Source organism: Drosophila nasuta, chromosome 3 (assembly GCF_023558535.2).
Source record: "Drosophila nasuta strain 15112-1781.00 chromosome 3, ASM2355853v1, whole genome shotgun sequence".
NCBI classification, from domain to species: Eukaryota; Metazoa; Arthropoda; class Insecta; order Diptera; family Drosophilidae; genus Drosophila; species Drosophila nasuta.
In genome coordinates, this window is record NC_083457.1 from 35,165,412 (window position 1) to 35,189,157 (window position 23,746).

Sequence of the window (23,746 nt, forward strand, 5' to 3'; positions counted from 1 at the left end):
TCGCAAATTGTTTTTTTTTACTTTGTAGGGATTATTTTTATTTTAAAACTTAAAACTTTGGCGGTTTCTGGTAATCGGTCTCGGGCACATATTATGCCTCGCTGGCCTGCTTAGCGGCCAGTGAGATTTCCTTGGAGATGCTGCCACCCTCGGGCACAAAGCCATGATCGTTGGCCTTGTAGTTGACAACGACCTCCTTGCCATCGGCATCGTAGTACGAATAGTTGCCGCTGATCTCGAGATGTTCGTTCTCGGTGCCGGCATCGACTACCACAGCTGTCTCCTCGCGATGTGTGCCATCCTCGCTCTGGTAGAAGAAGTGATACGAACCATCCTGATTCTTCTCATTGATCGAATCCAAAATGGCCACCGGAGGCGCGTATTCAACGGGTGCGGCCAGAGCGCTGGCGATGCACAGGACAAAGACACTAAGGCACTGCAAGAGAGAGATCATCGCAGAGTTTAATGAGTCTGGATCACGACGGGTTATCCATGCGCTTGAAACTTACGAGCTTGAACATGTTGCTGTTGATTCGTTGGCTGGGCTCAGTTTGACTTCAGCTGCTGTTGAGCAGACGTCTTATATAGGCCATCTTCCTTACCGGTTTTTGCACTTCTTTTTTCGATTGTTTTTTGGCAACCAGTGACATACATTAAGACGTTCAAATCGCACGCTGAAACTCGTTCTAAGAATTAATTTAATATCAATTAAGCGCGCTTGCATACGCCCCGGTAATTTTAAGGGGGAACAGAAATAATCGAGCTGCCAATCGATGCGGTACTCTAGAGATTGCTGCTCCGTGTGTTAAGTGTAGTTGGGAATGGTATTCATGGGTCTTCGCAACATTCCATACACTTGTTTACTTAGCTCTTGCGTTTCGGTTTGTACTCATTAATTCAACATGATTATACTTACACCACCAGAGTGTCGAATACAATCATGATCATGGTGATGATGATGATGATGATTAAATTATGATGCGGTTCGCCAACAACATTTCTGCATGCATTGTTACCACTGATTCAGCCTCCTCCTCGATTTGGATTTGTTTTCGGTTACGGAATTTTATTGGCTGCATGCAGTTTGCCTCGATTTTTCTCGAACAAAGAAAGACTTCTCAATTGCAATTGTTTATAGGAAAACTATAAACAAATTTCAGTGCCCCGCCAACAAACACACATCTTCATCGCCGCGGCCCTCACAAATGAACATTTCTGTTATTTTTGGCTCGGTTCGTGCTAGAGAGAGAGCACTAAATTTTCCAGCACCCTCTAAACGAAGGAACACAATGCATAGCCCGAGAGACCTCAGATGGAGAGATGGAGTGGTGGAGGGAGGGAAGCTACAAATCGAAATACTTAAAGGTGCCATATGCGCTTCGGTTGCGTTTCGTTCGATTTTTGATTCGGTTTCTTGGCTTTTGTTTATGCAACAATAAATTATACATTTAATTTCGTTTCATTAGAAATGCTACAAAAATATCAATGCCCCGATTACGGGGGTGGTATGATTCTATATATACATATATATGAATAAGTATATATAGTACATATATAAAATATAAGTATACATCATATACATATCGAGAGCAAATTCAATATATGGTACATATAGTTGGAACTGGAAATTCTATTACTTGACCACATGCACATATAGTATTCTGACATAAATTTGATATATGGCAATGTACACATGTATCGACTAATAACAGATCTTAAATATATATATTCAAATATATAGTATAGACTGTTCGTTGTAGAAGTCGCCTGTTCGATATAACGGAATTACTGGTTTCTCTTTTTTTCTTGATTTGTAACTCATTTAAATATTTATTTTTGACCTTTTTTGTTTTAATTTTTTGTGTGCTTTCAATTGTGCAATAATTAACATTCTAATTGTTATTCGCTGGTATAACAAGTATGTATATTAATGTATTTTTAAACTGTCTGCTGTGCGTACTTAAACAGGTTTTATTAGAATAAGAATTACTGAGATCCTCAGAATAAGTCAGAATATATATATATCATCTTATAATGAATGGCTTTATATTTAATTTAAAAATTTCTTAAATATCTCGGTAGCATTCGGAAACTTTTTTTTTTAAATGTATGCTGACATTGAGAATCAATGATACCATATATTATTTTAATGAATCTTTCAGTATTTTAATACAAAAAATTTCAATTTTGTAGTTAAATTTTGAAGAATATGCATTATCATTGTATGACTTGCTTTAAAGATTAATAATTTCATAAATTGAACAAATAAATTCAATTCATGTTAGCAAGTATAATTATTTTTTTCAAAATTCAAATTCGATTTTGAGAATATACGTAAATGTATTTGAAATGTTTCAGAACAATGTATGAATCGTCGTATTTTGACACGTTCGAAATTTATGCATTCACTTTAATTGAGACGTCACATTGTGTTGCCTAGCCTGGAATTTGCAGTTATAATTTCTTTGTTCATTTGTCTAAATACGTTCAGCGAAAGTGTTAAATACGTAGATAGATATATGGCGGTAATCGTACCTCTGAAAATTGCCAAAGCATTATAGTATAGAGAGAATTTGAATTAATTACCCAACAATTAGCGTCATTATTAATGCGAATTTGTTTATCTGATATCGAAGAAACTAGCTGTGCTTCACTTTCGCTTAGTGGAGATTATTAAGAACTAGAATTCAGACAAAAAAATATAATCACAAATGTATAATGGCATAGAAGAGGAAGAACAAGTTATATGTACACATTGCTATATAGATCAAAAGCTTTGATGAGAAACAGATCTAAATTCTATGATTGATTGTGCTGTTCAAGTATCTTCAAGTATGTATGTTTTTTTTAGGATTTTATTATGCTTTTAAGATATACATTTATTTCGGCACAATTAAGATGAGTCATTAGTGAATCAGATGAATCATTTGACTAAGCGTAAAATTGACTGAATGCCTCATTTAAGCTGTCGTCTGTGATTATCGCATTAAGAAGGAGTTTAAAAAGGCGAAATGAATATAAATAATGAGATACTCACCCGTTTTGAAGTAGGATCAAGTAAATACACTGCAGGTGTGGGAGAATTTTTTGTATATATGTAAATTGATGATTAAATTCTTAGTAAATACGCCGTTTTCCCTTTCCTGTCGTCGCTCAATAAAAACGGCAGTAAGCGGAAAAAGACAAATCGACTAGAACTTTACATATATGTACTCGTACGATACGATTTATATATACATATCTGTTTAACACATTGCTGCCTCAAAACTTTAATTTCGTATTCGAAATTCGAATTGAATTAATTGAATTTGCCCTGATTGATTTATGAACTCGACTAGGGGGAATCTGGAAAACTGTGCCAAGAGGCTGATGTCTTTTGCGAAAAAAAACAAAGAAGAAGGCAAATGCGCTGCTCAAAACGTCGACTGATCTACGCATGCCATACAAAAATAGTTTTATTTTTATAACTTGTGTGCTGGTTTTGATTTTAGTCTCATATTTTTTTTATGGACTTCCCCCACATAAGACACAGCTGTCTTTCCATGCCATGCCCATGTCGATGTCGATGCCGATGCCGATGTCGATGGTGATGGCGATGCTGATGTCGTGGCATGCGTTACATATTTAGAATTTGGGAAAAGTAAAGAGCTGTGTAGTCAAGGAAGTTGTAAACTACGCGCACTGCCCATTAAATTGTGATTTGTTCTTAGTTTTCTGATTTTAGTTTTTCCTTATGCCAATTTTCCGTCTACCATTCCGTTCCAAAGGCCGCGAAATGCTGCGAAATTGCGAACATCTTGCGAGGGGGTAAACAAAAAAATGACGACATGCAAAATAAGCAAAACGCAATGCAAAATTGACGAGAACATCACGAGAAAATACACCTATACTTTCTACTATATACCAAGCTTATGTATTTATACTATGTGTGTAGATGTGTGCGATAAATAAATAAAGATGAAAAATTATGAAAAACAGGCGGCAGGCGGCAACCAGCACTGAGTTCTCTCTATGCTATTCGGGTTTTTCTGTTTTTTTTTTTTTGCTGCTGTTTCTTTTTCTTTTGGTTTTTGGATATTTCAGCGTTTTTAACGGAAAATATTTTTAGCCAAAAGGCTGAGAGTATAAATATTGGAAAACCGAAAGAATTGTGTACGTACATAAATATAGTATGTATGCGAGTACGTGTATAGTATCTATAGACATATGGAACTTGGCAACAGTCTCAAAAATAACGCCCACTTCCGCCAGTTAAAGACGGCGAACACTTCATACCAATCATTGTATCCTTTTGTTATCGAGAGCACTTGCAGCACCAACTTTCACAACTTTCGGATCATTTCTATATATATATTTTGTTTAAATATTTTTGGGAATATTCCTTTTTTTTTGTAGTCAGTTTTTTTGGGGGATAAAAACTTATAGCGCACCGATCCGTACACGCTGACGCGTCGCGACACACTGCACCTACGCTCCAAAATTTTGAAAACTCTAAGACAGCCAAAAAGAAAACAAAAAAAAAAATATTGTTGAAAAATTCTATTCGAAAATCGTAGAAAATGAAGAACGAAACGAATGGCAAGAGCGAGAGGGCAACAAGCGGGAGGGAGTGAGAGGCAAAGAGCGGGCCCGGAACTCAAGTGCACGAACGATCCGAACCGAACCAAAACGACGACGACGGCGACGTCGACGACGAGCACGGCAATTCAACGTAGTCGTATGTGCGATGCTCACCATCAGCAGCTGGCCTCCCATGGTCCTCCCGCCGTCTGCTGCCGCCCTGCCCGCCACATTGCCCCCTCCTAGACATCATCATCATCTCCCACCCACACACACGTTTCCGCTGCTGCCGCTACTGCTGCTGCTGCTGATGTTGCTGCGTTAGAAAATTGTTTCTAAAAACGGACAAAATAGCTTATTAGGGAGGAGTCGCACTCTGCGCTGCTCTGTTTCGGATTCTGCTGCGATGTTTTGTGCTGTGCCAGATCCGATGGCTGCTGTTGTCGGTGCTGCAGTTCACGTCAAAGTTCAAGCGGTTTGCTTAGGTGTAGGCTGTGTTAGGGAAATTCACTTGGCTTTTGTTTAGACTAAACTGGCACTGGCCACACCCAAGAGCAGACCGTGTTTCTGTCAGTTCTCAGCGAAAATAAACAACAACGCTAGCAACACACACACACACACACAGCAATACAGAAACGAATTGGAAGTCGGAATGTGTTCGCCTGGAATATGAATTTTTATTCTCTAAACATTCCGAATGTTTATGTTTTCGGGACGTAGAATGATGATGCTGCCTGCTGTCCGCTGTTTGCTGCCTGCCGCCTGCCGCTTGCTGCCTGCTCTTTCGCTACCTCTACCTCGGCTGCAGTCTTCGGCTGCTCAAGTGCTCTGGGCCCCGTTTGGGGCGAATAAGGGGAACAAAAAAAAAAAAGAAGGAAAACTCGGATGCTTAGCCAGCTAATATAGCCTAGCTACATATTTGCTTGCCAGCTTCCATTTAACTTTCTCTCACATTGTAAACATTTCACTTGACGCGTTGCTAAATTTAACATTCTCGCTTCACAAAACATCCAAATAAATTACGGAAATAAACAAATTCAAACAAAAAACAAAGCATATCAACGTGAATTCTATACAAAATTTACCTGCGCTTTGAGTTGCGGTTTCTTTTATCGCCCGAAATTCTACGAAAAAATCAAGATCTGCAAAACGATTGAAGAGGAAACTCTTCGCTGAGACGTCTAGCAAATCATAAATAACTTATAGATACTTTTTTATGCTAGTGGAAAAATGAATTATATGTATTAAATTTTTTGTATATGCTATATTTTCAATAAAATTCATAAGTATTGTGTTCCCAAAGTTATGGACCTATTTTGTTAAAATAGGTTTTTATTGTACTTTTATAAAATATTTGTATATTTTAAATGTAAATATTATAGATTAATATTAAGAATATTTTAAGAAATAACAGGTGTATAAATTAAAGACGATGCCTGTCATTTGGGTAAGTAAAATCATTGAATCTCTTTTATTTCACCCATAGAGAATGCATTTTTAATCAAGTCATCAAACAGAATTTTGAGATTAGAGCAAATGAAGCCCTATAGCTATATCGGCCATATTCTCGCTGCTGAGAAGTTTGTTATTACCTATAATTTTCATGATATGTGATGATATTTTAATGTTTGTATCTGAATTGATTTATAATCTGTAAAATTTTTTTATTATCAATCCATAAAAGTAAACTACATATAATTTCTGTAGTCTGTCACATTATAAATTTGTGTACTTGTCAAATAAAACACAAAATTCGTTAAAGTTTTTACCACAACTATGGATGAAATTGAATCAGAGGGCAATGTGAGTGCAGCCAGTGCTGAGGGGTCACCGGAGGCTCCCAGGAATATGGAGCGTGTGGTCAAGAGTATTTGCAGACGCCTCAAGGTGACCGCCTACGATGTGGAACGTGTGCTGCGGGCCAAGGAGCTGCTCTCGTGGCTGCAGCGACGCAAAGCGTTTATTAATCTATTTGGGCTGGACGACGATGATGTGGTGCAGGGAAATCCCGAGGATTTCGCGAGATTGACATCGATTCATAGTCTGAAGATCTTGTCGCGCTTCTCTCCGATGTGTTCGGTGAGTGAGGATTTGACGAACGAGGATATAAGCGAGGACATGTGTCAGCTACCATTCGAAGAAGAACGTTGGGGCAATTTCTTTACGGGCTTTCAGATATTGGACTCAACTGGCGTCATGACCATGAACGAGAATCGCAAGTGCATTGAACTGACCACCGTACGAAGCCAAGAGGACTTTCATACGTATCTGCGTGAGTAAAAAATTCTTTATTTCTCCCTTCAGTTTCCTCGCAACTCATTTATAGTCTCTGGCATCCGCTGTTTTTTGCTGGATTTGTTCATTGGACCACTGCAAGAGAATCAGGATCTGATTGTGCAGCTGCGTGAGGCAGAGATCGCTGTGTCCAAGGAGTACGGCTTCCCGGTGGTGTCCACCATCTTTGCCAAGTTGTCGCCACGCTATCAATATACCGGCTATCTGAGTCCTCGGATGACCGCGCCGGTCGAGATGAAAAAGGGCTTCAAAGTGATGCTGACCACGGATCGCAGTTACTCGCGCATGTGCACATCGCAAGTGATCTATGTGAATGCCCGCTTCCTGCTCTTCGATTTGAAGGAGTTCGATATCATACTCCTGGGCGATGATATACAGCTGATGGTGCGATCGGTGCGTCTGGAGCATGTCTATTGTTGTGTCTGTCGACCGGGCATATTGCAATCCTTCATGCCCGTGCTGTTTCCAGCGCGTTGCAGTCGCTTTCGTGTCTCCTACGAGGAGATCGAGGACTTGACATTCGCTCGTGAGGTGGGAATCAATGTGGTTGTCTCCTACATCTCGGGCAGCGTCGCCTACGTCGATGATATGGAGAAGGTGATGTCGTCGCTGCAGTGCGATGGTCTGCGTCTTTATACGCGCGTTGTGCTCAATGAGATGAAGGGCTGCGATGGTGAGCTCAATTGGATTGCCGAGCGTTACGATGGCTTCATTGTGGAGCTGGCCAATCCCGAGAACATTCCGGATATTTTACGTTTGTGCCCCAATGCCGAATGCTTTATGCAGCAGGCGTATGCGGCCAAGAAGCCCATACTGCTGGATGCATGGACAATTAATGAGGAGAATCTGCGAGTGGATCCATCGCATTACTATTATGCCTTCTACTATCCGGACAAATATGTATTCAAATCGGACAACAATGGACATTCCTTTTACTTTAGTTTTCTGCAAAGTGCCATCTTCGATCACATTGCAGTCGCGGCGCTCTCCAAGATGCCGCATTGCGATGCCTCGCACACGGGAGCCGATGGACTTGCTCGGGCAATTGTAGCTGCATCCATGGAGGTCCAAGCCAAGGTCATTGTCGTCTGCGGTGTCACCACACGCATGGTTCAGAAGATCTCGCATTTTCGGCCACAAGCTTCGATTTTGTTTGTCAGCCACATGCGCTCGGCGGAGGATTACGTCTCGCTCTATCACAATGTCACAATGCTTTCGTTTCGCACCAAATCCTTTCGAGATCATCGTCGGAACATATTCCGCAAAGCTGTGTTTGGTTTGGCCTATTTGGCCTCACGACAGATTGCCAAACATGGAGAGCACATCGTATTGGTTTACAATTCTGACACGGGCACAACGTTTCCAGAGAAGTATTTGATTTACAAGTTTGATAAATTGCATTTCGTGGAACATTTGTCCGCTTCCCTGTTTCCGACGGCTCAAAACTTTTTTGATTAAACCAGGTGAACCAGGTAAACAGTTAAATCACGAAACTCAGTCAAATTTCTCTGGTAAAATGTAATGAATAAGAATTTGGTTTTTAAAGAAAAGTATGTTAAACGTGTGTAAGAAAATTCGTTAAGACGTTAAGAAGGTCCTAAATTATTTTAATTAAAAGAATAAATTATTCGCTAATTAAAAGAAAATTATTTTAATTTTATTCAAAATAGAATACGTATTTAAGTTACATTTTAAATAAAGTTTATATATTGAAAATTAGTAATTTAAAACCGAATTCAAAATTAAAGTTTACCTGATTCTGACTTAAACGTTTTAAAATCCTATTCATATATTTTCTTTCCTTTCCATTTCAACACTTCTTTTTGCTGTTGAGTAATTTGAATTACGATTTTCCTTACTTAGATCTTTTAATATTAAATAAATAAATCAAAAAAATGCCATCAACTTTGCGTCGCTTTAAATAGTTTATTTAATGGGAATGTGTTAGTCTTAAATTGTAAGCTATTATGAATTATTATACACAGTTAGATCGTTAGATCTTTCACCTTTCAAAAGACTGTACAGTTAAGTGTTTAAGCCTAAGCTATGGGAACAGTTGCACATGGATTCGCCTATATACAGTCTCAATATAACGATTACATAAATATATATTTTCATTTAAGATGCATAAATTAGCCACTATACTCGTAGATTGATCGTTGCATAAAAAGCCATAACAATAATAACAAAAAAATAATAATAACTGCACACACACAAACGCGCATTAAGTTTGAGTCTGAGTTCGAGTTCCAGTTCCAGTTCGAGTTCAAGGTGTCCTTTGGAGTGCCCTCATTGTGACATGCTCGTAGGCAGCCTTCAGCGTGGTGTAGCAATAGCCGGCCATGCCATTCATTTCGGCCTGGAAATTGGGGCCACCCGTCAGGTCATCGAGGAGCGCCAGCTCTGCCCCTAAATGCGGCACTGCCGCACGCAGCATGCACAGCATCGATAGCGGTATCATATTGTCGGCATTCAGTTGGGATCCCTTTGCTGCTGCAATTAATAAATGAGTAAATTAATTGAAGTCATGTATGAACAAGTCTTATTCGATTTACTTACCGGCCATGGCGTGCTCATAAGCTTCAGTTAGCAGCTCCATGCTGCGCTGTATCACAGTCAACATATCCTGAGGACTAAACTTCTCCTGCAGCTGCTTGAGTGTCTGCACTGCGGCATCGAATTGCGTGGCCAGCATCACAGCATTGAGACAACTGCAAAACATAAGAAAGCAAAAGTGAAGATCATTAATAAATTCGACCGAATGGGACAATGGAAACAGGTAAAACAGGTAAAAAATACATTCACATTGTCTAGAGCGCGTCATCAAGCGAAGCTCACAAATTATTGTTATCCCTCTGCTGAATGAAGTGTTACTACAATTATTTATATCCACAGCGAGGCGAGTTCAATGACTTAAAAAAGCTACAAACAATAAAAGTGTTTGCTCATTTCATTACTCCACAAACTTCCCTCGTTATGCTTAATTTTTAGCGCATGTAGCTTTAATGGCTTTTAAGAGGAATTCTACGACTGCGAAAATAATAAATTACGATCGCGAACAACACAAATCCCAAATTTAGAGAATCGCAATCGTAAAGATTGTGATAATTCTGTGTTCTGTGTACATACCTGTCATGGCCCAGCAACTGAACCAGCTCGTCATCGCTCAGCTTCTCGGCATGATTCAAGTTTTGTCTGTAGATCTCATCCTTGCGATTATACTTGTTGGCATAGAGCACAAAGAGTGTGGAATAAATGCCCTCGGACAGCACAAGTGGATAGAGCAGCGTTATGTGTGAGATCACCTCCCTGGTGCCCTCCAGATGACAATAATCCTCGGGCAAGGCAGGAAACATTTTGCGCACAAAACGATAGATACGTCGCGAGATCGATTCCCATTCCCGCATCGCCTGTTTGGCCAGAATGGGCGTGGGTTTCACCTTCCAATAGCCATACGAGTAATGAAAGCAGTTGGCAATGCGCTCGTTCAGCGCATACAACGGATGATGGCGATCCTTGAAGGCCTGCTCCAGGTACAAGCGTATGCAGCTAACATCATGCTCCGTGAGTTGCGAAGCCATGCCAAAACTGGGCACTTGCTCCAGCATTGCACTCGTCGTCGAGGTTGTGGATGTGATCGAGCAGTTGCTGTTCTTCCTCAGCTTTGATATGTTGTTATTGTTGTTATTATTATTGTGGTTTGTATGGTTGTGTGTCATACCGCTGAAGCTGCTGCTCAGATTGCCAGCGCCAGTATCGCCATTGTAGCTGCGATTCAACAGACTCTCGTCCAGTCCAAAGCTAGCCAAGCTGCGCGTGTCCATTGTCGAGTTGTGGCCAATCGAGAGCAAACTATCCGAACGCTGCAGCTGATCCAGTTTATGGCACAGCGTCTCCTGTGAGTGAATGCGACGCGGCGTCGAATTGAGCATACTCAGCGTGGGTTGGTGTTGTTGCTTGCCACTCAGAGAGGTCTGCGATGGCGGCGTGCTGCTCGAGGCAGGCAACAATGGCGACGACGACTTTTGTGGCAGCGGCAAACTCAGCAGTATGTTGCTGAAATAGTTGCCTGGCTTGGCCGCTTCACGTGCCCGCTGCTTGTTCATGTAGATGGCAATGCAGCTCCAGATTTGCGCAGTGCTCAGCGTTGTCTTTGACGACTTCCTCAACGTGCCCATGGAAAGATTAAGCAAGGGACTGCTGTTGCTGCTGATCATGCTGCAATTGGCCACATCCGACTCAAAGTTATGAAACAATGCGCGCCACTTGCGATTGTGATCCACCAGCATGCGACCAAGTGAGCTGCAATCAAACAGTAAACATTAGTGAATTGTTGAAAATTGAAAGCTCTTCTTTACTCACCTGGGATACTTGGGAAAGCGACGATTAAGCGCCAGCTCACCAGTTTGTATGCGCACCGTTTCCCAGCTGCCGCTGAGATGGCCAAACATCTTGTTGCCAATCAGCTCATAGTTGTCATCGTCTTCCTCACTAGCGCCCAGAGTAGTGCCTGCATCTCCACTTGGCATATAATACTCGCCACGCCCATTCGGTCCCTGCAGCGTCAGCTCACCCTCGTAGTAATAATCGTTCTCAAAGACCGCCACACCGTTGCCAGTGAGATCATCGCTGGCAAAGTTGCCCTCGAAGTAGTCACCACGATTCGTGATGCAGCTGCCGATGCCACAGCGTTTGTTGTCCGCAAACATGCCCATGTACTTGTCGCCACTCAGCAGATCCTCCATGACGCCATAGCCACTACGTGTGTTCGCCATGTACTCGCCTACATAGATGTAGCGATTGTTGCGCATCATGCCATGGCCATGGAAGAGTCCCTCACAAAAGTTGCCCTCATATACCTCCGTGTCATTGCCACTGCCATTGATCTCGTAAACGCCGTAGCCATGAAACCGTCCGCCTTTAAAGTTGCCAACATAGACTCCAGTGGAGGGAATGACCATCTTGCCGTAACCTATGGAAAAGGAGTTTATTAAATGAGTTGAAAAGAAACAGTGAATTGAATGTACTCGATTGTCCAACGGGGAATTCTAAACTATTGCTACTGCTACTTCGCATCGAAATTCTCAGAAATCATTCATTATACGGGTATTATCAAATGCACCAAATTAAGCGAGTTATTGGATTTATACCGTTGTTAAAGAAGCAAATCTATTAAACTACAGAACCATTGGAACTAATTTTATTGAGTCCAGCGCTAAAAATTATTAGGAATTGGCTTATAGTGAAGACACAAAAGATAGACGTAATACATAGCTATAGCATTATTGTCACAAATCTAGCTATAAATACAGACGGAAAGACAGACAGATAAAGAGGCAGTTAATTTCATTACTCTAAGGTCTTAGAACTGCCTTCTTCTAGTTGTTCTGTACATTCCCGACAGTCACTAAGGTACAATTCCCTTCTATCCCTCATGTAACAAATATACTGACTTTAAATGGCTACTCACCTTCGATGACGCCGTGATGCACTTCCCCGCAGTAGACACTACCATCGGGATACTCCAGATAGCAGTTGCCATGCAGCACGCCCTTGCGCCACGTGCCACACGCCTTGACCCTCGCATACTTGGGATGCTCTCGACTGTACTCATAGGCCGCGGAGCGCACGCTGGGCACCGGGCTGCCCAAGGGTCGCCCCAAAGCAGCCACAATGCTCGACTGCAGCTGATCAAGCCAAACCTTGCGCGATTCCGATTTGCGGGTGAGCAGCACAAAGCTCTTCTCCGGCGTGGTTACTCGCAGTCCCAGCTCGCCCTCGGACCATACCCAGAGCGCATTCAGTGGATATGTGTGCAGATGACGGCTGCCCAGCTGACATAGGAAGTCAGAGAAGAGTATAAAGCTATTGCTGGACATGCTAATTCCGGTGATGTCCAGCTTGAGCGGCACCAGCGCCGATGTTAATATGACACGACGTTTCCGTTCGCGCAGATGCGCAATGCGAGGCGTGCACTCTTTACTGCTCCAGAATTCTTTGGTATTCACAGCCAACTCTTGGCTAATGCAACTGAGACGCGCAAACTCCGACCACGCCAGGCGGTGCTCCTCGTACTCCGGCTGAGTCTTCACTAGCAGCTCCATGAACTGTATGAACTGCTGATAGACACCAAATGGCTGCTGGAACAGCCGTGTCAGATAGCTCTCCTCGGCCAGTTCGGCAAGCGGGTTGTGATTGCTCAACGGCGGAGCTGCTATGGTGGCCACCGCCTCCCCAAATCCATTCACCGACAGCACATCGCAGTAGGCACGCGTGTAGCCCTCAAAGAGTTCGATGTACTCGCGATGATAGCAGATGAACAACAGATCCGCCGGCTGCACGTAGTCCGCCCGATAGAAGCCCTCTAGCGAGTGCAAGGTCGCCGTTACCAGACACACAATACGCTCCCATTGCAACAAGAGCGGCGCCAGAGCTGGCAGCTCCCAGATGAGCAACGTTTGCACCGCCTGACGTTGCTTGAGCAGCAGCTGTAGCTGCGATTCCAGGTGACTGAGAAAGTAGTGATACTGTCGCTGGAATTGCCGGCAATTCTGCAACGTATAGCCGCCGGCGCAGTGCAGTAAACGCATCTGACGTGGCCATGCGGCGCCCAGCTGCAGATGCAGCAGCGTCTGCTCATATGTGCTGGACTGGGATTGAGCATGTGGCAAGGTTTGTAGTATTTGTCCCGCTGCATTCAGCAGCAGCGTGCGATAGTCACCGCAGGTGGCCTCCAGCGCCGTCTGTTGCTCCGATGTCAGTTGCTCCGCTAGACAGATTTCCATAGGCGAACTTAGATCCTCGCCTAGCTGCTCGCGATTGTTGAGGCCCCAGTGATAAAGCCGCCCGTCCAAAGTGCGTGCCACGCTGTGCTGCCTGCCCGCCGCAATGCTGCAGACGCCCATGCCGTCTAGCTTCTCCAAGCGCGCCACATGCGCACGTCGTATGTGATCCCCGGTGCCGAGCAGACCGCCATTAACGGCGCCAAACGTAAAGAGCTGCGTGTGCAGCAAGGAGTAACCCTGTTGCAGTAGATGCCGCGTATTCGCCGCGAAGCTGTGCTCCGAGCTGCCGCTGTGTAGTGACTTGAGGGATCCTGCCTGCGATTCGTCGGGTAACTGTTCCTGCTGCAGCTGGAGTACATCATCTGCGAGCTGATGCGGCGCTAGCAGCATTACAAAATGCTCATCACCGGCGGCCAAGTCGAGCAGTTGTTTACCCTCCTCGCATAGACGCATGTGCCGCGGTTCCTCTGCATTGAAGACCTCGCCACAGCTGCCCAGCACATAGGTGGCGCCGCTGACGCTGACAAATACCACGCCCTGTGCAGAGCAACAGACACGACGCATAGACACGCCCTCGTCGTGCAGCTCGAGCGGATCAAAACTCAGTGTTTGCCAGGCATTAGGTCGATAACTGTTGCCCGTAATGAGCTGACGTTCCACACTGCCATTGGCAAGCACCACAAATAGTTGACGATTCCCACGACAGAAATCTACGTCGACCACGTCCGTGCGCAGCAGACACAGTTCCAGCATCTTGCTGTTAGGCAGCAGCTGAGCGGAGTACAACGATTGATCGGCGGTCAGCAGTAACAGCCAATTAGTTGAAGCTCCTCCCGCCTCCGTCTCCCGCACCTCATCGACGCCTATGGAGCAAAGTCGCAATGCGGGCGATCGTGTCAAGGGCGGTACCCCCTTCCACTGCAGCTGCAACGCCTGACCATCGTAGTAGACGACAAATGCTTCACCAGACTCAAACTGGGAACTGGACATTGTATTTTGTTGTTGTTGTTGCTGTTATTTTCGTGGGTGACTCCTTCCAGTTTTGTAACACGCAATTGCAAACTGCACTCTTCTTATTTACTTATTTACACACACAAACACACATACTGCTCGCATCGCGTCCAATTGCTCAGCTCAGCATTCTTCACGTTGTCGTATAAATGTGTAAATTGCAATTGCTGCAAATAAATTTGCAACGGGAACGCGTTTCCAAATACAATACCAATTAGATTCTTACAAGTTTTTATTTTTGTGATGGTTTTGCGAGCAAGTGTGACCGCGGCACCAAAAAATAAATGCAATGCCAACCGCAAAAAGCACTAAACCTACACTAGCCAACATAGCTGAAGTTAGATTATTAAATATTTAGATATTACGTGGATTATTTATTTATTTACTGTTTACATATATTTAAAATTAGGCTGTTATGTGTTGACAATTGTTTTTTATTTTCTTAATGGAATACTTTGCTTTTATAAATTCGAATTGGTATTGTTTTAATTGGACCCAGTTCACTTGACCATCCTACATCGCTGGTATATTTCCGTATGTTGTATATTTAGCCAGAGCTGGTCACATTGGTTTCTTGTTAACAGCTGCGCTGCTGGCAAAAATTGTTGTTCAATTGTTGTGTTTTTTTGTTTACCACGCCAAAAAATGTAGCTTATTCGCTCTGCAGTGCGTATAAAACAACCAAATTACATAAACTACTGCTATATTTAGCAACTAACAAGGACACAAGACGCCAGCAAGTTTGTAAATGAGTTAGTTTACTTTTCCCAGATTGCTACACTTCTAACTTCAATTGTAGACTCATGATGGACTCCGACAGCAGTTGTGGTGCCGCAGCCTTGGCCGATGATTCGGGGCTGTTCAGCTGTAGCAGCGAAACGGAGACAGAGGAGGCAACAAACCATTCCAACAAGGAACAGCAGCAGGATCACAAGGATTCGCTATTTCTGGTGACGCAGGAACTGCGCAAGTCGCGCAATGAAGTGGAACGTCTGAGTAAATCAGAACAATGGTACAAGCATGAGCTGCAGACGCAAAAACATAATCGACTGGCTACGCTGGAGCGCCTTTATGCACAGGAGCGTAAATACATGTTGGAAAATCAGAGATTGCAGCAGGAATCACAACAGCTGCAAGCGAAATGCGCCACGCTGCAAAGCTCTGCCCAGACGGCAGCTGCTGCAGCAACACAGCCTCTTCCGTTGGAAGCAGACCAATCAAGCAGCATTGCAGATGCGTTTGAGGCAGAACAGCAGCAGGCGCGACTCATGGATCAGCGACAATTGATTGAAGTGCTGCGCAAGCAGAAGAAAGCACTCTTGGAGGACATACAGCGTTTAAGTTTGGATAGCGACGACAAGCTGCTGCAATTACAACACCAATTGGCCGGCGTGGAGCTCGAGAACAAACACATGACTCGCCAGTGCAAGCAGCTGTTGGATGAGCAACGAGAATTAGCGCACAAACTGGAATTGAAAGCGTCTACGTTGCACACTGTGGCAGCGGAGCGAGATCAACTGCGTCAAGTGATCGCGGAACTAACCGAGACGCTGCAAACCCAGGAGCAGCTACTGGCGTTGAAAGAGCGAGAGTTTGTGGAACTGAAGCAACACTATCAGCAAAAATTAAGCAGTGAGTGTAGCATAGATGCCATGCACATCTATAGCTTGGCATTCCATAGCGAGATCAATGCTAAGACTAGCGAAATAGCTGCTCTGAAACACGCACTGCACGATCTTCAAACGGAATTGCAAGTGATGTCACAACTGCAAGCGCAGAACGAGCAACAGCAGCGGCAACTGGAGGAGCTCAATTTTCAGCTCGAGGCACAGCAACTGGAGCAGGCGCTAAAAGACGCTCGCCTCGAGGATTTGTCAGCTGAGAAGGCAGCACTCGCTGATGAGTTGCAGGCAACACAACAAACGGTGCACAATTTGGAGCAACAGCTGGTTAAGCTACACAAACAATATGCAGAGACGTGCACAAAATGCGAGCACACCAAAGCGCAATTGGAGACGCAGCAAAGTCAGAATGTGGAGCAACAGCAGCAACTATTGCAGCTACGAGAGCAACTGGCTCACTATGTGCAACAGTGCAGTAAACTAAGCAAAGCGGTGCTGCAAATGGAGAACAAATTAGAGCAACAACAGCAGCGAAAAGCAGCACAAGATCAGGGCACTCAAACACCAGCTGTTGTCAAGGATAACTCTGAGCTGGAGGAACGCATTGCGATGCTCGAGGAACAGCTGGAGGCAGTGAAGAAACAAAAGCAACAAACAGTTGCTTTGTTGCAGCAATTGCTGCAGCAACAGGATGCAAAAATACGTAACACCAATGAAATGGAGGCGGACTGGAGGCAGCTGCTGGAAGCCTTGCAAGCCACACAACAAATGGAACAACAAGTGCAGCTGCAACTGCAACAAAAAGCCGAGGAACTGCATCAATTAAATGAGCTGTTTGCCCAGCAAAACGAGCAACTGCAGAAATTGCAATTGCTGAGTCAGGCGCATGAAACGCAAAGCAACAATGAGCTGCAGCAACTTAAGCAGGCGCAAGCCTCAGATGCAGTTGCTCTCATTGAACTGCGAGCACAAGTGCAGGCGTTGCTCGAGGAACGTGAGAATGCGCCCAGGCAGCGGCACAAAACACTAGTGCAGGTGCTGGAAGTGGAAACTGGTCGCAAATTGCAGCACGTCAAGAATTGGCCGCAGCTAACTAAAATGCTGCGGCAGGAGTTGAGAGCCGCTAAAGCTGTAGCAGAGCTCCCAGCGCTGAAAATGAAACTGGTCAAAATAAATGGTAAACACGAGCAGGCGCTGGCCAGGATTAAGGTGAGAAATAAGATAGTTATATCTCCATCGAATTGGCTTACTAATTGAGTGACATTTTTCTAGTTCCTGGAGGAAACATTGGCCGCGGAAAGATCTCGTTTCGAATCATCCGATTCAGGTAAATCAACAGCAAGCAGTGCGCCATTGGAACCAGCGCATGAAGTCGCCAATCTTATTGATGACTATAAAAAGGTAAAGCACACTGAAATACCAATTTCGAATACACTCTAACGAATTTTTTTCGCAGCTCATTCAACAAACAGCCCAGGAGACGGGACGTCCACGCAACAGTTACATACTGGAGCTCATTGAGCGCAGTCAACGTTGTCAGCCAAATTTGTGCCAATTGAGCGAGGATCTAGACGCTTGCCGTGAGGATATGCTGGATCTAAATAAACTGCTCGCCAGTCTGGAGCCGAGCTCAACTCGGCCAACGCCCATGCCCTCCTTGATGGAGGAGCTACGCGCGGTTGCCGAGCAGACTTGAGCAGTCATATCCAATTACAATTACAATTAGTCATTTGATTTAATTAGTTTCAATTTATGTTTGTACTTAATTTGTGTTCTCTTGTTTTATGTTATTGTCTTTCTTTTGAAAAGAAACAATCTAGGTTTTTTTTTTGTTAATTTTGTCATTGAATTGTGCAATTCTGTGAGTGAATAACCCAAAAGATTAGTCTGACCCACCTATGTAAAACTACTTCCAGGCTAACTAGTCCCGCAACTTATTGCTGCCTTCACACCTATTACTACTATTATTTATTTAAGAATCCACTCAAAACTATGCTAATAACCCAAACTATTTCGAATATATTCATAGAGAAAATATATCTATTTTTGTAGAACTCTTAAGGTAAACGAAATTCCAATTAAACAATTATAGTATTTAAAAAACGGATAGAAACAAAACGTATAGTGGATATTTACAACTTATGTTATTCTGTTCAGTTTGAAAATTGTCTAATATATTTATTTGATTCGAACAATATATTAAATTGATACAAAATGAAAAATGCATTAAATAAATTACAAAACATAAAGGATTGCTGCAATTTATGTAAGTGTAATGGTATGCTGTTAAATTGCGAATAGGTAAATAGAGATCCACAACAGATGTTTAAGTCAATTCAAATCGATTTCTCACATTTCCATTTGGTGGCGGCATCGTTTTATATGGGATCTGGCATTGTCAACGCCTGAGCTGGATCGAGCCAAGACCGAGACCCAGGCTAAGCCTGGCTGGCATTGACTGTGATATTGGTGATGTTGCTAGTGACTAAGGTAATGTTGCACTGCGGCCACTTGGGTATTGATAAATGCGTTGAAAACTAAGCGACCGCCCAGTAGATTTGCACCCAAGCGATGCCGTTGCTGTTGACGTTGCTGTGGCCCTCGCCCTTGTGCCTTTTGGGGCACACAGGGCACAATCGCTGGCCAAATTCAATTGGCGCAATTTTTCATCGTTTCCCAGTGCCTTTAAGGGGATACCGCGGATCCTTTGCTCTCAACTCTTGTTGCTGTTGGCTCTTGTCTATTGTTGCTGCTGCTGCCTTTGCTGTTGTTGTTGTTGCTGCCCTAGCAATTGTTCTTTTGCTGCGGCTCAAGGTTGTTTATTTTGAAAAATCACCAGCTCCACTGAGTGAGTGAGAGAGCACGAGAGGGGCCGAGGTGAGAGGAAGGTCGGTGGAACATCGTGGCCATGTGGCCGGACTGGGATTTAATTCAATGCCTGGACATTTATAAATTGCATTCAATTTATACACAACACGAAAGCGTGATTTTTACATTTTTACAATCTAGTGAATAATAGATCAGCGTCGTCCACTCGTTACTGCCCTTCTGCCACAGTTGCTTGCGAGTTGATGTTGTTGCCCGCTGTTGTTGTTGCCACACCGCACTCTGCCCCACAACGTTTCGTTCGGTCAGACCACAAATGTCATTATTATCATTTGTTTTAATTATTTTCCACTTTATATGTGCAACGAATCCAATTACAACTTCATTTTCATAAGTATTTCAATGAACTTGAAATGACATTAAATTTAATTAGTTGCGATTTCCATGCGATTTCGATTTTTAGGGAGTTTTATTTTAATAATAAGTACTTCATATTTTCTTTAACGATTGTAAATATTTTTATATTGATGCCATTTAAATTCAAACAGATTATGATCAATTAATAGTTTATATACTTTTCAGGCTAGTTACGAGAAAGTAAGTAAATTAATAGTTATTTTAAATTGAAGTTATAATTTTATTATCATTTATATATAAAAACCAATAGATACAGAATTTTTTAATATTATAAATATGTTTATAGAATTATATATTTTTAAGAGTATAAAATCAATATATTAATAAAATGTAGATTAACTTTTTTAATTACAAATATATTAAAAATCTATAGTTTTGCTTTCAATATTTTCAGTAAATAAGAAATTAAATTAAATTTATTTATTTACAATTTGCTGCATTATTTTCAGACTTATTATTTTTAAGAGCAATAAATAAAATAATACTTAGAAAATGGGTTTTTTTATGATTTGAATTAAGTCTAAAATGTTTTATTCATTAATTTATTTTTTAAAAACAATTTATAAATGAAGTAAATATATCTGGAATTCCACATTTTTCACATACAATCTATCAAAATATCTTTATGGCCAACAACAGCATATTTAGCATAAACAGGATACGCAAATTTCTGCGTTCTTTGAACCTGACAAAACGTTAACGACAAGTGATTAAGTAGATACACGAATTTGAGTCGTTCTGGTACTTAATATGAACGATAATTTATGAAAAGGTTGCCTACCAGGCAACCCTAACTATTAATCGCTGGGATTTGCATTCGCCCAAAATCCCCATTGAGATGTGTTCGCATAGATATCTACATCGTATAATCGTATACGCCGACAACATTGTTTTTAGCTGCACTTAAATGTTTAGCAACATTTTAAGCGAGGCAAAGGATTGGATTAGTGTGTTGCTGGGATATCAATTGCTTTGCGTGTAGAGTGCTTTTTGCTGTTTGCGATGGTTTTGACTTTGGCTTTGGGAATGGGATTGGGATTGGAACTGGATGGGGGAGAGGTCGCTCATTAAAATGGTTGGCGGTGCTGGGCAAACACTAAAGCCATAAACATTTAATTCTCACCGAAAGCGATTGATGCGGTTCGCAAGTCGATGTCGGAAAGGTCCGAGCGATGCTGCTGCTGCTGCGGCTGCTGAGGTCCCAAATTGCAAATGCAACTTGTTAACCTTGAAACTAAGCAGACAGCATGGACAGATAGTTGGCCACAGTCGGAGGCAGCAGCAGCCCCTCAAGACCCCAGCACAGTATGAGGCATTTAGTCAGACGTCGTCGTCGTCGTCGTTGCAGTTGCAGTTGTTGTTGTTGTTGTGTTCTTGTTCGTCTGCCGATCACTCGTTTGTCTAGCTGCGGCAGTCCTGCAACTCCTGCTGCCTGCTGTTGCTCGCCCTCCTTCGCCTTCTTCGAAGTTGTATATTGAATAATGCGTTTATGGGCAGATGAATGACACTTCATACAGGCGGCTGTCTGTTCTCTAGCCTCTCCTCGCCTGAGCTGCATTTTTCATGCGTAAACTTCGGCCCCAGGCGCAGCGGTTGACTGACTGACTGACTGAATGACTGACTATTCGTCATATCTGTGTGTGTGTGTGTGTGTTGGAGCCATGTCAGTGCTGTGTTTGAAAGAAATTCGTTTAAATTGTCAATTGTCTGTGTGGATTGTGTGTGCCCCTGGAAACTGGTTTCCCGCTTGCCACTCCTAATGAGGCACATCAACGCAACACACAACATCAACATCAGCAGCAAAAAGGAACAAAAATAATGCGAAAAAAACAAACTGAAACTGCAAACTAAATAAAATAAACGAATCCAAAGCAAAACCCTTTTAGCATTCAGCTGCGACGGTGGCCACGGTGGTGCTGCTGCTGTTGGTGGTGCTGTGGCTGCTGTTTCTGCTGTTGCTGCTGTGCGTTTGCATTTAGCAAGCAAACTACATTAAACTCAACTTACCCACACACACACTCACACACGCTCATACCAACTTTATACGTACATATAAACTGCATCTTTAGTGGCTGATTCTGTGATTCGAATTCTGACGCTGATGCGGCAACTTGTGGCAGGAGTAAGGAGTGTATGTGTGTGTGTGTGTGTGTTGTCGAGTGTTGCAATGTCATTCGTTGCATTTTATGCACTTTTTGCACTTTACGGCCAGAACATCGTGAACCTGGCGCTGGCCATAAATAAACTTGTATCTTTAAGATACAAAATAGTCGTAAAAAATCAGCAAATAATCCCAAACTCCCAACATCAACCCAAGCAATCCCAAAAGGCAATTGAACTTTTGAGCTTTTTAGCTAAGCGCACCCATTAGCCCACAGCCCACTGAAAGAACTGCCAAGTGACTGCTGGAGACGAAGATCAGCGCAGATCAGATCCTGCCAGCCCATCATCTTACTTACTTACATTGGGCTTAAACACACTCTCATATGTAAAAGCTGGAATATTAAATTTTATATTTAGCGCACGTTTTGAGGCTTTTGCATACAATGGCTTGTCTTTACAGTCGCACAGAGGGGAACTGCCAGTCTGAATAGAACACATCTTGAAAAGATGATTTGGACCACGGCAGCCAGACAGAAAGACTTGAAGACAGGCCAGAATCAGAGAGACAGAGCGAGAATCGTGATTGAAGCTTTAAATAGATCAGCGATCAAAGATGCTTACAAAAGGCAGCTGTCTTTTAACCTCTTAATTGCAATATCATCACGAATTGAACAACATTTATTTATTTATTTAAATTAACTTTGGATATCTCATTTCATTCTCAGCCATTCAACTCTATCACTTGTCATGCTGATGGCTTAATAATCTGTTTGAATAATGAGTTTCCAATAAAAATTATTACGATTTTCCATTAGCAAATACTTAACAAAAAAAATTTATTTTTACCAATAAATTGTGTATTTAGTTTGGTACAATTTTCTTTTTCAATTTTCCAATTGTTTTTCTTTCACTTTTGCGATGAAGGTAAAGTTTTCTTAGCAATTTTCATTGTTGAAAAGTGCTTAGCTTAAGCCTGGTTACTTTCTTTACACATAAATCACAATTAAACGACCTCCAAATCTCTCCACCTCACACTCTCTCACTCTTCCATCTCTCTCTCACTCTTCACACGTACTTTTCAACAACTCTATCACTAAATCCCAACAACAACTCAATGAACTTGCATTTCATTGCTGGAGGCAGTAAAAAAAAAAGAAGCCGAACACAAGAAAAACAAAAAAATAAACACATTTCAATCTTCTTAACGCTGCTGAAACACTTTGGCCTAATTCAATTCAACAATTCCAAGCATTTAAAGTTCAACTACACGAGATCTCAACCCAAAATTAATGGCATACAGATAAGTTTAGAGGCCCGAATAAAGATAGATGATGGCAGATGGGAGATGAGCGATGAGTCGGTAGCCATTTCACTGAAGATCATAAAAAATAATTACATAGTCTGTACTTCGTTTACTATTGCGTAATGCTCTCTCTCTTCGATTGGGGTATTTAACATTTTCTATGCCGGTTTGTTTATCTTTTATTATTTAGTTTTCAGAACAAAATTTCAAATAATAATTTATTTCTTAAGATTTCATAACGGAGTTTTAAAGATTAGCAATAATATTTATTTTTAAAACAAATTTTTGTTAGATTTTTTCCTATTCTTTAAGAAATTGAAAAAAAAAACAATATTAAATTATAAATTAAAAAACCAAGTACAAGTAAAACGAATTTTTAAAAAGCTTACAGATATCAAAGAAATCCAGGAATAGAATTTAGAACCTCTTTTATTTTCTGGAACACATTGCACATTTGTGTAAAACTATTCGGTAGTGTATTTAAGCATTTAAGTGTTGAGCTGTTGATGAAGCTCTCATATGATTGTTTTACTGGGGGATTATTTAATCAATGGAGCATGTACATAAAAGGGCATGAGAGCATGAGAGCAGTTTCAATGATACTCCAACGTGCGCTCAACCTGAGATGCAGACAGAAGAAGAGGAGAGCGAGAGAGGCAGAGTGGTGGGTACATTGATCTCGCGCCTTTAGAAAAGTAGTAGAACAAAATAATAAAAAAAAAACGGAGGAGAGCAGTAAAAACCGTTAAGATTCAAAGATACGAGGCAAAAGAATTCAATGACCCAAACATTTTGGGCCATTGTGTTGATTACGTCAAATGGTC

The 23,746-nt window shown here is 42.2% G+C and overlaps 4 protein-coding genes across 5 annotated transcripts; 2 read left to right on the plus strand and 2 right to left on the minus strand.

Moving 5' to 3' along the window:
- Window position 1: 1 nt before the first annotated feature.
- Window positions 2–653, minus strand: LOC132791609 (endocuticle structural glycoprotein ABD-5). The gene is made up of 2 exons (XM_060800611.1): window positions 510–653; window positions 2–436 (listed from the first exon to the last, which is right to left on the minus strand). Exons 1-2 carry the CDS (start codon window positions 519–521, stop codon window positions 92–94), a joined length of 357 nt encoding a protein of 118 aa, XP_060656594.1. The 5' UTR covers window positions 522–653; the 3' UTR covers window positions 2–91.
- A 5,593-nt stretch (window positions 654–6,246) lies between these two features.
- On the plus strand, window positions 6,247–8,483 carry LOC132792347 (pyruvate kinase). Its single transcript, XM_060801663.1, has 2 exons — window positions 6,247–6,832; window positions 6,887–8,483. Exons 1-2 carry the CDS (start codon window positions 6,337–6,339, stop codon window positions 8,311–8,313), a joined length of 1,923 nt encoding a protein of 640 aa, XP_060657646.1. The 5' UTR covers window positions 6,247–6,336; the 3' UTR covers window positions 8,314–8,483.
- A 251-nt stretch (window positions 8,484–8,734) lies between these two features.
- On the minus strand, window positions 8,735–14,918 carry LOC132788850 (alsin homolog). Of its 2 annotated transcripts, none has more exons than XM_060796483.1 (5): window positions 12,326–14,918; window positions 11,218–11,827; window positions 9,985–11,157; window positions 9,415–9,566; window positions 8,735–9,345 (listed from the first exon to the last, which is right to left on the minus strand). In XM_060796483.1, exons 1-5 carry the CDS (start codon window positions 14,628–14,630, stop codon window positions 9,122–9,124), a joined length of 4,464 nt encoding a protein of 1,487 aa, XP_060652466.1. In that variant the 5' UTR covers window positions 14,631–14,918; the 3' UTR covers window positions 8,735–9,121. The 2 variants fall into 2 exon arrangements, with proteins under 2 accessions (XP_060652466.1, XP_060652465.1); XM_060796482.1 differs by having other exon boundaries at window positions 8,735–9,348.
- Window positions 14,919–15,171: 253 nt separating this feature from the next.
- On the plus strand, window positions 15,172–18,473 carry LOC132788851 (meiosis-specific nuclear structural protein 1). Its single transcript, XM_060796484.1, has 4 exons — window positions 15,172–15,391; window positions 15,451–17,482; window positions 17,546–17,674; window positions 17,730–18,473. Exons 2-4 carry the CDS (start codon window positions 15,455–15,457, stop codon window positions 17,967–17,969), a joined length of 2,397 nt encoding a protein of 798 aa, XP_060652467.1. The 5' UTR covers window positions 15,172–15,391; window positions 15,451–15,454; the 3' UTR covers window positions 17,970–18,473.
- The last annotated feature ends 5,273 nt before the right edge of the window (window positions 18,474–23,746 follow it).

Bases quoted from the DNA above. Each gene is read 5' to 3' on its own strand.
- LOC132788851 (XM_060796484.1), top strand. From the start codon at position 15,455: ATGATGGACTCCGACAGCAGTTGTGGTGCCGCAGCCTTGGCCGATGAT. The intron at 17,483-17,545 runs GTGAGAAATAAG...ACATTTTTCTAG, and splicing joins AGGCGCTGGCCAGGATTAAG to TTCCTGGAGGAAACATTGGC. The intron at 17,675-17,729 runs GTAAAGCACACT...TTTTTTTCGCAG, and splicing joins TTATTGATGACTATAAAAAG to CTCATTCAACAAACAGCCCA.
- LOC132788850 (XM_060796482.1), bottom strand. From the start codon at position 14,630: ATGTCCAGTTCCCAGTTTGAGTCTGGTGAAGCATTTGTCGTCTACTAC. The intron at 11,158-11,217 runs GTGAGTAAAGAA...GTTTGATTGCAG, and splicing joins CGCTTTCCCAAGTATCCCAG to CTCACTTGGTCGCATGCTGG. The intron at 9,349-9,414 runs GTAAGTAAATCG...TATTAATTGCAG, and splicing joins TTATGAGCACGCCATGGCCG to CAGCAAAGGGATCCCAACTG.
- LOC132792347 (XM_060801663.1), top strand. From the start codon at position 6,337: ATGGATGAAATTGAATCAGAGGGCAATGTGAGTGCAGCCAGTGCTGAG. The intron at 6,833-6,886 runs GTGAGTAAAAAA...ACTCATTTATAG, and splicing joins GGACTTTCATACGTATCTGC to TCTCTGGCATCCGCTGTTTT.